Genomic DNA, 15,885 nt, shown 5'->3' with positions numbered 1-15,885 from the left:
CTGCACTGCTAGTGCCCATGCACCCACTGACATCTTGAAATTTTACTTTCAAAATTCAGAAAGATGGGTTTTTTTTGTCAGATGTGTGGGTGTTTATTGATGTAGTGTAATATCTGATTATTCGTTTTTCCAATATATAACCTTGAGGTAAACAGCAGAGGTAATCAGATTTCTGTTTTGGATCTGAAGGCCTATTGAAAACTATTTCTGTGTGAACACAAATATGGACAGACAAGCCAAGGTTACTGGGAAACATCTTATTTTTTAAGGACTGTGTATGTTTATGTGGCAGCTGAGCTGGGAGTTACCTTTTTAAAGTTACTGTGCTTGCTGGTCCCCTGTTCTGTGTTCTGATTGTGAATGATGTCTAGAGAAGTCTCCCTCTCTTTCAGCTTCAGACTTTCAATCTCCGTCTTCAGCTCATTCAGCTGTTCCTGCAGGTGCTTGCTCTTCTCCATGTACTCAACCCTATGCATGAACAAATTGCCAGTTGAGAAAAAGCCATTATTTCCATGGTCATTAAGAATAAACACAGTGACAATAAGGTTAAATTAAGTCCAGAATTACACCATATGATTTCATATCAAATAGGCCAAAGGACATATTAAAAGTTTGGCTTTAAAAGCGGTATAACACTATAATATGACATCGTACAAAAAGACAGAATATGTGGATTCAAGTTTTGATATAAATTCTGTTTAACTAAAGATAAAGACAGAATGTCCTTTTCCATTTGAAAATGTACTGCCAGCAGTCTGTAGGAAGTAGCTAAAGCCTGCCACAGTGACATCTCGCGGTAATTAGCATATCCATGACATCACTGTGTCAGCTGTCCTTCTGTCCTTGCATATAATACCCAAGAAGGCTGTTTTCATCACATAATTTTCAGTTTCTGGTATCAGACAATAGAATGAGCATGAAACAGTGACTGTTGACTGTTGACCAAGTTGATGTTTTGATAAAATCCTTATTTTCCCACTGTGATGTAATCTGACAACATCGCTACGTAGATAAGCTAAAGGCAATAGCTAACCTTTGATTTCAGCTATATTCGCATTTAAAAATTATTATATCTTCAAAGATCTAGTACGTTTGCATCTGCAGCTCATTCTGCTGCCAAGTGATGAGCTGAATGTGCTGCTGGGAGAAAAAAGTTTGTAACTTTTTGGGCATTAAAAAATGGGCGCTTTGAAAAAAAATCACTAAAAGAAGCTTATGTGCAAGTTCAATAAGGAAGATCTGTATTCCCACATTTGCCTGCATTCTTGGGAGTCTGTGCTGCTAGTCTATCCTGTCCATGACTTCCTCTTTCCCACACTTTCAAACTGAATTTTGTCATCATCGCTCATTTCTATCACCAATTTTTATTCTTCTTTCTTCCTGTCAGCCAATCAGCTTGTGTTCTGTGTGCTTTAAACCTCACTGCTCCTCTGTCATTCTAACTCTCCGACTCTCTTTCCTGCAACCCACGTCCTTCCCATCTCAGCTTCCACCTGCTTCATCTCTGCCACCATAAACATGTGGACTCCGGGGGGTCCTGTCCTACTTCCTACCATTGCCACACTCTGCTCTGCTATGTAGCTTCATTGAAGTCTAATAGTCAAATAGAAACCCAAACTCTCTTCTTCAATAAATCATGTTCAGTCATTTTAAATGATCTCTTCTTATTGTAATAAAGTTGGCAACAATGTGGAGAAATTTTAATCAAGTGGAGCTGGGTATGCGTGTGAATGCAGAGGGGGAAAATGAGCTGGAAAAATGTAATAAATAATTTTTATCACTTGCTACTTTAGCACACTATAGTAATGGTGAAACTGCTGAAAACACACACATCAGGCACAACAAACCAGACTTACTAGCAGTGTGTACCATTGTTAAAATGCTACTGCCTGTACTTACTAAAGAACTGAGATGTGTGGAAAGGAGAATTTTTGTGCATATGTATTTACAAGAGTTTACTTTTCAGAATGCAACATTTGGGGAGCAACTTATTTAAATGAATTATGCATTACATGAATAAGATTTGCAACACATTGTTTCCTAGAAATTGTACATTTCTGTATTTCTGTTCCAATCAATAACACTGGTATTTTAATGAAACAGAGCAGAACTGAACTGAACTTAACATGTAATGTCAGAGGGAGGGAGGAGAACCCCCCGATACAAAAAGTATACATGCATGCGTGTTTACATTCTTCAGTGTTTTAGCTTTCAGACACATTTCTACACAGACATTGGAACACAAAAAAAATCTCTGCATGGGTTTTGAAAAGTAGTTCACACACATCCTGACTTCATGTACATTCTCATTTTTTTCTCTTCTTCCTTCATTTTCTTTCTTTCTTTTTTTTTTTACTTCTATCAGGGGCAATTTAATACCATATTGAAATGTCTGTCAAAATGCAGATATTAATGGGACCTGAGTTAGTGTGTAAGATTAAATTACTACGTACCCGGAGACCCACTATTCCTGCAGAAAAAATAAGAGCAGCACATTCATTTCTGCACGAGGCACATTAAAAGTACCTCCATTAATAAATCGATGACCTGTCATTTGACTGTAACTAATTTTTTGTGCTCTACACATCGTACAGGTCAGCTATTACAGGGAGTGCAGAATTATTAGGCAAATGAGTATTTTGTCCACATCATCCTCTTCATGCATGTTGTCTTACTCCAAGCTGTATAGGCTCTAAAGCCTACTACCAATTAAGCATATTAGGTGATGTGCATCTCTGTAATGAGAAGGGGTGTGGTCTAATGACATCAACACCCTATATCAGGTGTGCATAATTATTAGGCAACGTCCTTTCCTTTGGCAAAATGGGTCAAAAGAAGGACTTGACAGGCTCAGAAAAGTCAAAAATAGTGAGATATCTTGCAGAGGGATGCAGCAGTCTCAAAATTGCAAAGCTTCTGAAGCGTGATCATCAAACAATCAAGCGTTTCATTCAAAATAGTCAACAGGGTCGCAAGAAGCGTGTGGAAAAACCAAGGCGCAAAATAACTGCCCATGAACTGAGAAAAGTCAAGCGTGCAGCTGCCAAGATGCCACTTGCCACCAGTTTGGCCATATTTCAGAGCTGCAACATCACTGGAGTGCCCAAAAGCACAAGGTGTGCAATACTCAGAGACATGGCCAAGGTAAGAAAGGCTGAAAGACGACCACCACTGAACAAGACACACAAGCTGAAACGTCAAGACTGGGCCAAGAAATATCTCAAGACTGATTTTTCTAAGGTTTTATGGACTGATGAAATGAGAGTGAGTCTTGATGGGCCAGATGGATGGGCCCGTGGCTGGATTGGTAAAGGGCAGAGAGCTCCAGTCCAACTCAGACGCCAGCAAGGTGGAGGTGGAGTACTGGTTTGGGCTGGTATCATCAAAGATGAGCTTGTGGGGCCTTTTCGGGTTGAGGATGGAGTCAAGCTCAACTCCCAGTCCTACTGCCAGTTTCTGGAAGACACCTTCTTCAAGCAGTGGTACAGGAAGAAGTCTGCATCCTTCAAGAAAAACATGATTTTCATGCAGGACAATGCTCCATCACACGCGTCCAAGTACTCCACAGCGTGGCTGGCAAGAAAGGGTATAAAAGAAGAAAAACTAATGACATGGCCTCCTTGTTCACTTGATCTGAACCCCATTGAGAACCTGTGGTCCATCATCAAATGTGAGATTTACAAGGAAAGAAAACAGTACACCTCTCTGAACAGTGTCTGGGAGGCTGTGGTTGCTGCTGCACGCAATGTTGATGGTGAACAGATCAAAACACTGACAGAATCCATGGATGGCAGGCTTTTGAGTGTCCTTGCAAAGAAAGGTGGCTATATTGGTCACTGATTTGTTTTTGTTTTGTTTTTGAATGTCAGAAATGTATATTTGTGAATGTGGAGATGTTATATTGGTGTCACTGGTAAAAATAAATAATTGAAATGGGTATATATTTGTTTTTTGTTAAGTTGCCTAATAATTATGCACAGTAATAGTCACCTGCACACACAGATATCCCCCTAAAATAGCTAAAACTAAAAACAAACTAAAAACTACTTCCAAAAACATTCAGCTTTGATATTAATGAGTTTTGTGGGTTCAGTGAGAACATGGTTGTTGTTCAATAATAACATTATTCCTCAAAAATACAACTTGCCTAATAATTCTGCACTCCCTGTACACATAGGTTTCAGGTTTATACAGTGGACAAGTTCATAATAATGCAGTTCTCTTCTGGATAAATCAGCTGCCTCTCACTGACCTGAATTGCTATTTTAGAGAGAAACACATACATAAAAACCTGAATTTACACTGTAAGATTTTTTTTTAGTACATTACTCTCACCCTCTCGCTCCCTCATCAGATCTGCTCATTTTTGACCCACAAGTTTGAGCTGCTCTTGGCAGGATGCTGGTCATTATTGAAATGAACCGATGCCCTTGTTTATAAATTACCGCACTGTTAGTTCTGCGATTGCAGCATCACGCTAATTTGGTAAAACTGGTGCTTAGGCTGAATCTCCCCCAGAAGCAAAACGCATTGACAAATACTTAGTGTGTATATTGTTAAATGGGGAAAGGGCTGTGACCAAAGGAGAGAGATGTCATAATGATGACGGTCTGAAAAAAGGCAAGGGTTACTTTGAAACTAACAGGAAAACTATGAGAGTTGATTTTGTCAATATCATGAACAAGATCAAATCACGATCCTTCTTTTTTTTTTAGGTAGCTCTAGTTTTCTAATGGTATTCTCTTTGTTGTTCAAATATTTCACTTTTACATGTATACAAGTGTTTGTTTTTTAATTATTATTTTAGCTACCAGAAATACTTAAATGAAAAACAACAAAAATCAATCAGCTATTTTACAGCATGTGTCTCTCAACTCCGCTGCAGTTTTCTGGTTTTGTGAAAAATTACCAGCTAGCTGCTGCCCTGCAATCCTACTCTTTGAATAAAAAAAAAAACCCTAATTACCTAATTAGATGACAACTAAGACCCAGGTAATTTACCCAACCGTACAGTCAGGGTCACACTTGTCAAAATGTACTTTTTCCTGTCTGCAAACAGTGACCTACAAGAACTACTGAAATAAAATGGCCAAATGCGGGCAGCGGAACAACTGCAGTTAATGCTGAGGGTCAAATATTCACCAGAGCCCTGAATTAAAATGTGCATATTTAAAATGATGGTGCTCCTGGACCAATTTAAATCTTTCTCAAGCATATTCTGAGGTTATTCAAAAGCACTTAAAATATGTATTTCTTTTCAACTGATTAATTCCTTCCAATGACAAATGCAAATAGGTGGAGCCACACAACCAGAAAGTGAGAAGGTGCAGTTTTAAGTCAAAATAATAAGTAGGATCAGCACAGAACTGGCTACTTACTTCTCCTTCTCGATCTCCATGGATAGACGTTTCATGTCAGTATCTTTAAAGTCAAAACTGAGGTTCTCTCTACTGAAGCTGACATCTTGAGGCATGCTGTCAGGTGTCAGTCCTGGGGACTACGATTGAAAAAAACAAACAAACAATGAGGTAGAGGTTTATGACGTGACAGTAATCTTAAATTACAAATAGGGGGGGAAAAGGCATTACTTACAGACATAAAAATGATAGAAAGAGAAACAAAAGAGAGCAAGACAGAATAAAAATATGTGGTTTTTGCAGAGTGTATGAGCAACGATGTGTGAAAATATGACACAAGGACACAATGGTAACAGACAAAGTGAAGAAGGGCACATGAGCTGATAAAAATGTGCTTTTAGGGTTTGATTAAATTTTTTGAAATGCATATGTCACAACCTAATACACCAAAATGTAAATAGTGTAATGTGTAAGTGCAGCAGTATGTCTTTATATATTTCTTTAGGATCCTCATTCATATTATATCAATCACCAGTATCTCTGTGTGTGTGTGTGTGTGTGTGTGCGCGCACAGGCTAATGAATGTGGAATGTGTGGGTTTTTAACATGTTGAAAGCCCTTGTGTAGGCTGCCTGATGTGGTGCCTGGTCTTGTGCAAGTATCTCCTGTTCTGTTTGGCTTTGTGTGAAAACAATTGCATGTGTCAGTGTGTGAACATGTGTGTTTTAAGGAGTCCAGATAAAACTGGTAACCCTATATGCTCATGTCATATTTAAGACCCGCAACACACAATTTTCCTGATGGGGATACATTATCATTCTGTAAAACTACACTGCATGTGCACCTGCACCACCATTTGTTGATGGTTTTCCACAGAAGATATTTTCTGTCTGTGTCACTTGTTATTTTGCTATTTTTTATGGATAATCTTTTTGGAAATTATACATAAAGTATATCAAAGAACTATGGAGGAAACAATCTTTAGAAATATAAATAACAAAAAAGTATATTACATTTAGAGTGATCTTTATAAACACAGAGATGCAATGAATGGTGTATTAGTTATTTTTCAAGCAGACATTCCTTTAAACTCTCAATAATGTACGATTATGCTGCTTTTTTGGTTTTGCATGCATGTAGGAAAAGTGTGTTGGGGTTTGTGACATCATTTTGTGCTTTAGGATGTCATGAAGGGCATATCTTTTATCTTTTCTGATCCTCTGTACACAGATCAAAAGGTAAAATGGTATAACTGAGTCGGTAATATGACAAAATATATGGTCATTTTACTTGATTATTGGCTTACTGATGTATTTCTGAAAACAGATTGTGAATAGTTTCAGCCTCCCTGTTTGATCGTGAACACTCATATCTGACCTTTTCAGATACTATGTACTGCATGAATTACGTTATCTACCTATGCGTTTGAAGAATATGTGAAGATCAAGCCTGTGTGTGTGCCTTGGGTCAGTTACCACATAGACAACCTTGCTGGTAATCTCCAGCAGCTTGTTTTTTGCTCTGCGCTCAGAATCCCTGGCTTCCAGCAGGTCCTGTTTCAGCTGCTCAGCCTCCTTGGCCCTGAGGTATAAACAGACAGAGAGATTGATACTTTATTCTTTCGTTCACCTCCCAGTCCTTCCAAGGAAACAGAATTATCTAAACCAAATCCAAAAATTATCTTACATAATTGGTACATTGGTACTCAGTGAACCTGGAATGTCACTTTGTTATTACGTAGAGAGATTGATGTATGACCCCAGAAGACAATCATTCCCGACTCCATTATTTCACCATTGAGTATCCACACAAAGATATAAAAGTGTTACATGCGAGAGATTACATTTCTTTTGATTGTGTTCCTGAACATTCGGCAGTTGTGGGGGAGCTACGTGCCTCGAGGGTTTGAGTGGACAGAGTCATTTACATGTTGAGTACCACAGGTTTAAATTTTCTCTGTTGCAGAAAAGTGCTCATCCAAAAATTCCAGTTACTGAGAAGTGGTTAATGGTATCCATTTGAAATGATTGCCTAATAAACTGTGAAGTAGAGGCTGTAAAGTGATATTCTTAGTATGTATATTGTTTTTGTATGGAAATGAATTGATCGGCATCTATTAAGTTTTACAAAACCACTCAGTCAAGTCCCACTCTCTTTATATCCATCTGACTGCTACCGAAATAAGAAAAGTCAAGAGCGCACGGTGTACTTGATTGATTTTATCTACGTCAGGAAGTTTAAAAAAGAAAATGTCAAAATTGCTTTGCAAGGAAGAGATAAACCCAGATCAAAAAATACACTTTTAGTATTGTAGAACTTACAATACTACGGTGTTATAAAAGAGACTCTTTGACAGGGACTACCACCATCACTTGGTATTGCTACTATCCGTTAACTAGCACAAATATTAGTGCTTCTAGTTCAGATGACGTGCCTCAGACCAAAGGAGTGCAACAGAGTGACTCAAGCTGCAGTGCAGAAACAAAGCCTTTGAAATTAAAATTTTAAACAAGTTTTAAGTTCTTATTTTTTGATGTGCTCCTGGGCCACTCAAGACTTAATTGTTATTCCAACTAGAAATTTTAAAAAAGGATTTATGACTGAATGCAAATTTGTGTAGCCATGATCTTGATAATATCTTTCCACAAACAGACAGGCATATAAAAACCTAACAAAGTACTCAAAACCGCCCTTTTGGTTGTTTCTGCGACACAACAGGTGCCTCAAGGAACACTGTTTACTATGATGACATATACAACATATGCACGTGCACACACACACACAACCACAGACAAACAGGCTTGCAAAGTGACAACAATACAATCCTTGCTGTTGCAGCTGGCAATAAGGAAAAACAACTCTTGGGAAGTTAGTGAGATGTGGGAATAAGTTATTTATATCTGAAAATTATGTACTGTGTGCAAATGTCTGATGTGGATACAAAGAGAGAGGATTTGGGTGAAATGCTGCTTATTGAGCCAAAGCCACAAAGCTAAACAAATACACTGTATAGTCTCCACAGCAGGACACACTCTACATTTATCCACCCAGCCCTCCTCCTTCTTCTCCCCACCTCCTTTCGGACTCCTCGGCCATCTTGAGGGCTACCATCTTTGCCTCCAGCATCTTCTGTTCCATGAGTCGCCGCTCTTCCTGGCCACGGATGGCAGTCACTTTGATACGCTGCATCTCTGTCTCAGCCTCGGCGGCTTTCTGGGCCAGCAGCTTGGCCTCCTCCTCTGCGATCTGGGCCTTTTCAGCCAGCAGGTCCGCCGTCTGCTCCGAACGCAGCTGGAGAGAAGAAGGAAGCGCAGGAAGAAAGGGCAAACACATGCAGAAGATAGAGGACAAGATAAGTTAAAAACAGAGAGAAGATATGTCCAATGAAAAACTGTAACGGGAGGTACATGCATGTACACTCGGAGGAAATTACCTGTAGATATTGTTGATGTTGAGAGAAAATTATTTTGTTTTAAATCTGGCATATACTGCATGTGTCACAGCCATCAACACAATGGTAAACTCCAGAACGATCGAACCAACTCAATCTTACCAGTGCCTCGTTGGCCATGTGAGCTTCATCCTGCAGCTGAATTAGTCTCCTTTTCAATTCGTCCCTGGCTCTCTCCGCCTCCTCCCGCAGCTGTTTCTCCCTTTGCAGACGTTGTCTTTCTACCTGAATTATACATATATATATATTTAGCAGTGTGGTAAAACATAAGATTACATGGTGGGGGAAAAATGGAAACATGTAAGAAGACAGATTAAAAAAAAAGATCTGTTAACATAAAGGTGGAAAGGTAACTGAAGTGGAAAAAATGATGCACAAAAAGACAATGTGACAAAGCCTTACTGAAATACACCAAAGCAGCAAAAACTATGTGATGACATGGTGTGACCACGCCATTTTTATTAGAGAGAAATCAGGTTCAAATTTGTGTTTGTATTTGACTAGAAATTTGGAAACAAGTTCAACCCATTCTTCTGTTTCTGTGCTTTTCTATTACCGGTACCTGTTTTCTTGCCCTCTCTTCTCTGGCCTGAGCCTTCATCTGCTGTACTTCAAGCGAGTCCCCCCGCCGCCGGCGCATAAACAGGTCGTGGTTCCCAATGCATAGCTGGAGGATCTACATAACAGAAATGGTTTACAAAACTCTAATTTCCCACTAACTACTAGTATTTGTCTTTATGTTTTTCAGACTACTCAAGTGTTTTGATGAAAAGCAGTACTTACTAATCATGGTCAAAACAACTTGAATCTCAGCTCAACTCACCAGCTTGTTGACTCTTAGCCGTGAAGAGTTGAACTTGAAAACATTGGCTTTCTTATCCAGAGGTTTGATTGTAAACTAAACATTGAAGAAACAAGAAGATGTATTATCAAACATCAATAATAATTATGTATCGTCAAATGACAAAATAAAAAAAAAACACACCTGTTCTGTAAGACAGTTTCTTTGGAATCCATAGAAACACAACAGGGAATTATTATTTTTTTTCCTATTTTAACTGATGTTTTTTATTGTAATGTATTATCAATTATAAACTTAGATAACGTAAGCTTAACATAATTCATTAAAAGATTGAAAACCGACACTGAACAGTGGTAGCTCTCACTCCTATACTCCCATGACTTCAATTACCTTCTCTTTTGTCCAAATAATCTATATCAAGACGTTAAACTGCAGATTTTCCCACCTCTTTGTCGCTGTATGAGATATTGCGAATCTCATTCCAAGGAAAGGAGCACTTGGGTGTCAGCTTGTTGTCTGGCTCGTATATGTGCAGCCCCAGGGCATCTACTCCCAGGAGAAGATCTGTTCCCTTTTTATTCTGAAGCATATCAGCAGAATAAACAAAGCTTTTTTATTACCCAGCTGTTCAGGGCCACTGGCAAGCAGCTGTGAAACCACCCTTCCGGCCACCATTTATTTGTACCTGCATTAAACAGTAGTGGCTTTGTGATGCTCCTGCTTGCCAAAACTTTTTGCTAGATTTGTGATAAACAATGCCAGTTGCTAGGTGTATATATGCAGTCTGTGTTTGTTAATCTGAAAAGGAATGCTTGAAAACTATTTACTTAAGTCGGGTTTTACTTTTTGTTGATACTTCAAAATGTCTTGGCTTTTAGTGAACACACTGATAAAGGCCATAGCCACCACCAGTGGATTACTTTGTGTTACAGGGTTGTTTTTGTGATGACTCACCTAGAAAATACAGAGCTAAATAGCACTATATTTAACCTAAAATATACCTATTTCTTAAAATATAACAGAATCAAAAGGCAATCAGTTAAGTCAGGCTATTCTTTAATTAATAGCAACATGGTGAAACTGACACACCTCCAAATCCCTTATATCACCTGCTTTTGCGATGATAGAGCGAAGCAGCATTGACTCACCCTGATTAAAAAGTAATTTACGCCATACATGTCCAGGTCCTGAGCTATTTTTAAATACTCCATCTCAGCTTCATCCCTAGTTCAAAGACAGAAAGAGAGAAAACGATTGAGAGGGATCCAGAGGAAAGAGAAGAGAAAGACAGAGGGTGGGAGGAGAGGAGGTGCAGAAGTAGAGCGAAACAGGAGATCAGACCTTGTTTCTTCTGCTTTTGTGTGTGGCATCTGTCGTGTTTGTGTGATCTATAAAAACTCTGCCACGCAGCTCTTGCGAGGGTGAAAACATAACCACAGTGCTGACACAAAACACAACTATAATTCCCTAACAGGCTTAAGAGGTCATGCTTGATGGCAAACGAGACTTATTCCAATGCCTCCAAGACTCTAAAACAAATGCACAAAACTCTTCTCTTCTCCCTTTCTTTCTACGGTGCTATTAGCAAGTCAGGGTCAACTCAGCAAAAAAGAAAAAAAAAAAAAAAGAACATTAGCATACTTTGATGGCTGAGCAAAAATTAGGACAGACTTAGCCCTAAACTTTTAATAGTGTGCTGCATGATATGGGTGGTTGGGAAATTGATGATTTAAGCTTCATCAAAGTTTTAACAGGAAAGAGAGAATTATGCCAAGTAAACAAATTTTAACTAGGTTGGACACTGAGGATCTGAAAAAATAATATGGGAGAGCTTGATTTATGAAAAAACATGTAGAAGCACATAACATGTCAATCGCTTTGATGTGTTTATGCACTAACTTCACGGCTGTACTGAGTTTTTAAAGAAACAGAAATACATGCCAAATCAACCAAAGCAATTGCCTTAGTGGGAGTTCCGGCTATAGCAAGGGTCTCCAGGACGACATCGTGCTGGGTGAGGACCACCAGCTTCCCTCCCACTGATTGGGTTGAGAGGGTTATTGATCAGTACCAGTGACTCAGTTATTACTTTTCCAAGTGCTGAGGTTTATGGCTTTTAGAAATCACTGTCCAGCATTGAACTCACCACCCACAGAGTTGTAAGACACTCCACATCCCTCACACTTGCTCCCTAATCATTTTCAGCTTAGCTCAGTTTAGCGGTGGAGCAAAGTGCAATGGCACAAAAATAGATTTTCATTCTCCTGTCATTTTAGGTTCACTGCAGCAATTAGGGCAATGCAATATCTACAGTGCAGTATTTACTCTTAAAATAGCTACATTCATTTTGCTTCTTATGAATGTAGAGGGTGTTTAGCTACACTTAAATGATGTAAATTCATAAGTTAATGGACTTTTTAATATTAATATTAATAATAATTTTAATTTAATGGAATTTTTTAATAGTCCATCTAGTAATGCTGCTGAAATTAAAAAAAAAACCTCAGTTCAGAGACAACTGCTATGAAATCCTTTTTGCATTTCAATGTAAGCCAAGTCCAGTTTTACATAAAACATTTCTTGCAGTATCAACTTTTAGGCACATCCCGTGTGAACTCAAAACTTAAATAGTGCTGATGACTGTGGAACTTCACAGCAGTCCAGTTCAGTGCGGCAGCTTTTACCTAGTCCTACCCCTGTGCTCCGCATAACATGCTGTGATCCTTTCCTCCCACATTTCTGGAGTCATCTGGTACAAGTTAATCACCTGAAATGGAGAGGAACAGATTTAAATACAGAGGATATAACACATATTAAAATGGCCACGTGACCCGACCTCGGATAACCAGAAGAAGGTGGATGGATGGAAAATGCTAATAATGCAATAATATAACAAATATGTCAATCGAGAGTAAACTATCACACCAGATACTTCAGTTCACTTATCTGTAAATTGGCCTTCATTTTGAGATCAACTACTCACCTGTAAAGCCTTAAATTACTGTAATTGTTGTAATCCTATCGAGTTAACAACATCTATTCATAGAAACATACATTGCTACATCAAGTGTCTCCAGGACCACATTTTGCCATGATCGCACACGCACACCGCCTCACGAGGTGAAAACAATATCAGCTATGCTTTTGTGAACGGTTACAATATCAGCCTCTCTGTCACAGCCGGTAAATGGCCATCACTCACCCTCTTTGGCAGCAGTTCCTCCTCAGCCAAGAAGCCAGGCTTGTGAACAGCAGGGTCATAATCTCCGTACTGTAAAATAGACCAAAAGTGCCCCAATTGTTAAAATCACTATCCACCTTTCATCCAATAACAGCCAAGACAATATCTCTCCTGGGAGCTGTTCATAAGTTAGAACTAGAGCACCTTTAAGAAAATGGTTTCCTGGACAATGAATGTCATTCATATGCACTGCACATATCAGAGCCCAGCTGTTGGGAGATAGTGTAAATGATGTTACAGTATTAGAAATATCTCTTGGACAACTGAGATCACTTATCAGCATAGATCTAGGGTGCAAATTATATCATGCATGTTTTAAATAGAGATATAAATGGATTAGGCATCTCCAACTGAGGAGTTGTGGGAATTTGCTCTGGGCTACAGTAAAACAGGTAGAAGGATGTGAATTATACATGCGGCTATAGTCTGAAAAGTGGAGATTTTTTAAAGTAGGCTAATATGAACACTGACTTTCTTTTCTGCACAGCTGTACATTGCTATATGCACTATGCACTTTGTGGTTGATGTAAGATGAGTCTGGTAATGAGGATAACAATTTTTAATCCTATAGTTTATATTTTTGGGAATTACACCAAGCAACAAATAGACTTTACTGTCCCAAAATGTTGATTCTGTTCATCTGGACGTAGTGTTTTCAATGGGAAACATTTCGTCGCTCATCCAAGTGACTTCACGAATCAACTTTCTGAGATTTCCTTACCTGGATGATTGAGCACGCATCGAGACAGTTCTTTATTGTGTGACTACCAACTCAATTTTTAATATGAAAATCTAACTCCATTTAAAAGTTGCCCTTCAACAGTTTTCTGAATCTGTAATCCATCATGCTAACTCACTGATGAGCTGCATCTTTTGTGGTAGACCGTTATAGAAAATTACTTTTAAGGGCATCTTAAAAGTGCATAAACTGAAGAGAGAAACCATCAAAGTCACCTATGCAGTTCCTGAACCTTGGTGAACAGTACACTGAAGACGTTCTGGGAAAAAGAAAACAAAAACACCCGTAACTCGCGGCTCTGCAGAAATCAAAAATTGAATTTGTCCCGTTTCTTCTAATTTTCCACAATTGATGTATGTTTACATTTCGACTGTTATCATTGTAAATATAAGTCAGAAAGGTGTTTTTTATTTATGACATTGTCTTGGGGTTTTCCACTTGAGACTGACTGTGAAACTACAAGCCTTTGAAACCCTGTTCAACCAAATATCCAGTGACAAGTGCACACCCGGTCTAGCTTGATTATAATTGTTTGCTGCATGGCTTTGTGTACGTTGACGCTGATGAAGGCAAAGTGTAAAAACATTTCCATCACACAATTAAAGGTTTTAAATTAATCAGTGTGTTCCAGTCCCCTGTTTTCTTCTCTGGAAGTTTTCCGTTTCTTGTGTTGAGTAGTGTCTGATCCAACTGAAAGATGACTGAACAACTCTGTTTTTAAGTATTGTGTCTGTATATCTCTTCACATAGATTTCAACCATTACGACTAGTGAACCTTTTGATTATACCTTGGTGAAAAACAGGTGCTGTACAAGACTAATTTATTTCCTTACTCTGATTCTGGAATCTTATTCTATATAAAGTTAAGGCTGCTCAAATCTGTTTACTGCTATTACTGGTATTGTGTTGAAAATGTAATTGAGTCACCTTTAGTTAGTAAGTAAAGCAGAAAAATACACACAACAAAGAAACTAAGAAATGAGGAACCAAAACCATGTACTTTGATGTTGCATTCAATAGAAAATACATCCATAAACAATGACATGAGCTTTGAAATGCAATTTTCAACGCAATGATCTTTTGCACTTTAAGTGTCTATCTTTTGACCATGTGTCTGTCTATAACAAAGTAAAATTAACAAATACTTTGTTTGGTTGTGATTAAAGCTTTAATATTGGTATTTTTATATTATTTTTTGCACAATAGAGTGAAAACAGTATTTAACAGACCTGAATGTAATATGCCTGCAAATCCTGAACATCACTGCAGTGACTAACAGACTGGTGAAGCCAATGGCCATTTAATTAGATCCCTTTATTTCAGTTTCCCATCTTCTCACTTCTGCTCCCGAGGTTCAACACCTGCTTGTTTGTATTTGCTTCATAATTGATGATATATAGACTTATTAAGGTTTTGTGGCTCCACTGGGCTTCAGCTCAGTGACAGACACGGTGATATTTTGCCAGTGACAATGCTCTCAGATACGTTCTGATTACTTACCTTCCAATTATTTCAAAACAACCCCAAACTACCCGTGGTAATCGACTGTCCAAGATAGCTTTTTGTCAATATCTTTAACTGATGACCGCCAACGGCAGCTCTGCAGTCTGCAACGGCTAATTAATGGACATTATATTCAATAAACCCCAAATACAACAGAAGAAGGGAATTTATCACACTATTCCATGTAAAGAAAACCAATAAAAAATGAAAAATACAGATTTTCTCACACCAGCAAAGCAAATGTTCTATGGATTCAACAATTCTCAGGCATTTCTGTGCTAAATGGCAATTTTAAGATGCTTGCACAAAGAGATGGAGAAAATCTTAAACATTGCATTTACTTTAATTACCATGTAACAGTAAGTAGGCCTCAGTATTTAGCTCAAATTACTCATTTACCTAAGTCCAGGCAGTCATTATGATCACATCTTTTTGCCACCCAGCAATTATCTTGGCAACAAAATAGGATTACATATCGACCACGCAAGTGCAATATTTCATGACATCAACATGCTTGTGTCAGACCGCTTCAAACTGCTCTCATATTAGTAAATTAGCTTGATGTTTCCTGGTATAACTGTTTACACTCACTGAGTAAAACCCTACCAAACACATGGAGCACAGTCAGGTAGAGAAGAAGAGTGTTACTCAAATTAGAGACAACTTGTTACATTACTACAAGTGCAATAAAAGCTTTACAAAACGGGTTTATCTGGCTGAAACAACAAGGGTTGAATCTCACTCTGTCTGGCAAAAGCAAGAAGCCAACAGGGAAAGGCTTTGTTCATTTAC

General features: G+C 38.4%; 1 protein-coding gene across 4 annotated transcripts in view; it reads right to left on the bottom strand.

The window, feature by feature from the left end:
* nf2a (neurofibromin 2a (merlin)) overlaps positions 1 to 15,885 on the bottom strand; it is a 78,733-nt gene that overhangs the window by 50,996 nt on the left and 11,852 nt on the right. For 3 of the 4 annotated variants that reach the window (XM_040050692.1, XM_040050688.1, XM_040050691.1), the window contains 11 exons: positions 12,813 to 12,881; positions 12,295 to 12,377; positions 10,759 to 10,834; positions 10,056 to 10,190; positions 9,632 to 9,706; positions 9,371 to 9,484; positions 8,911 to 9,033; positions 8,431 to 8,648; positions 6,833 to 6,938; positions 5,379 to 5,497; positions 309 to 468 (listed from right to left, as the gene is read on the bottom strand). In XM_040050692.1, the coding sequence (XP_039906626.1) occupies positions 309 to 468; positions 5,379 to 5,497; positions 6,833 to 6,938; positions 8,431 to 8,648; positions 8,911 to 9,033; positions 9,371 to 9,484; positions 9,632 to 9,706; positions 10,056 to 10,190; positions 10,759 to 10,834; positions 12,295 to 12,377; positions 12,813 to 12,881 (1,278 nt within the window). The remainder of the gene's footprint in view (positions 1 to 308; positions 469 to 5,378; positions 5,498 to 6,832; positions 6,939 to 8,430; positions 8,649 to 8,910; positions 9,034 to 9,370; positions 9,485 to 9,631; positions 9,707 to 10,055; positions 10,191 to 10,758; positions 10,835 to 12,294; positions 12,378 to 12,812; positions 12,882 to 15,885) is intronic. The other variant, XM_040050689.1, reaches the window with a different exon arrangement.

Source organism: Simochromis diagramma, unplaced genomic scaffold (genome assembly GCF_900408965.1).
Source record: "Simochromis diagramma unplaced genomic scaffold, fSimDia1.1 OVJJ01000131.1, whole genome shotgun sequence".
In the NCBI taxonomy this organism is placed as follows: domain Eukaryota; kingdom Metazoa; phylum Chordata; class Actinopteri; order Cichliformes; family Cichlidae; genus Simochromis; species Simochromis diagramma.
The sequence above is the reverse complement of the archived record's forward strand: the minus strand, read 5'-3'. Positions and strand labels throughout refer to the sequence as shown.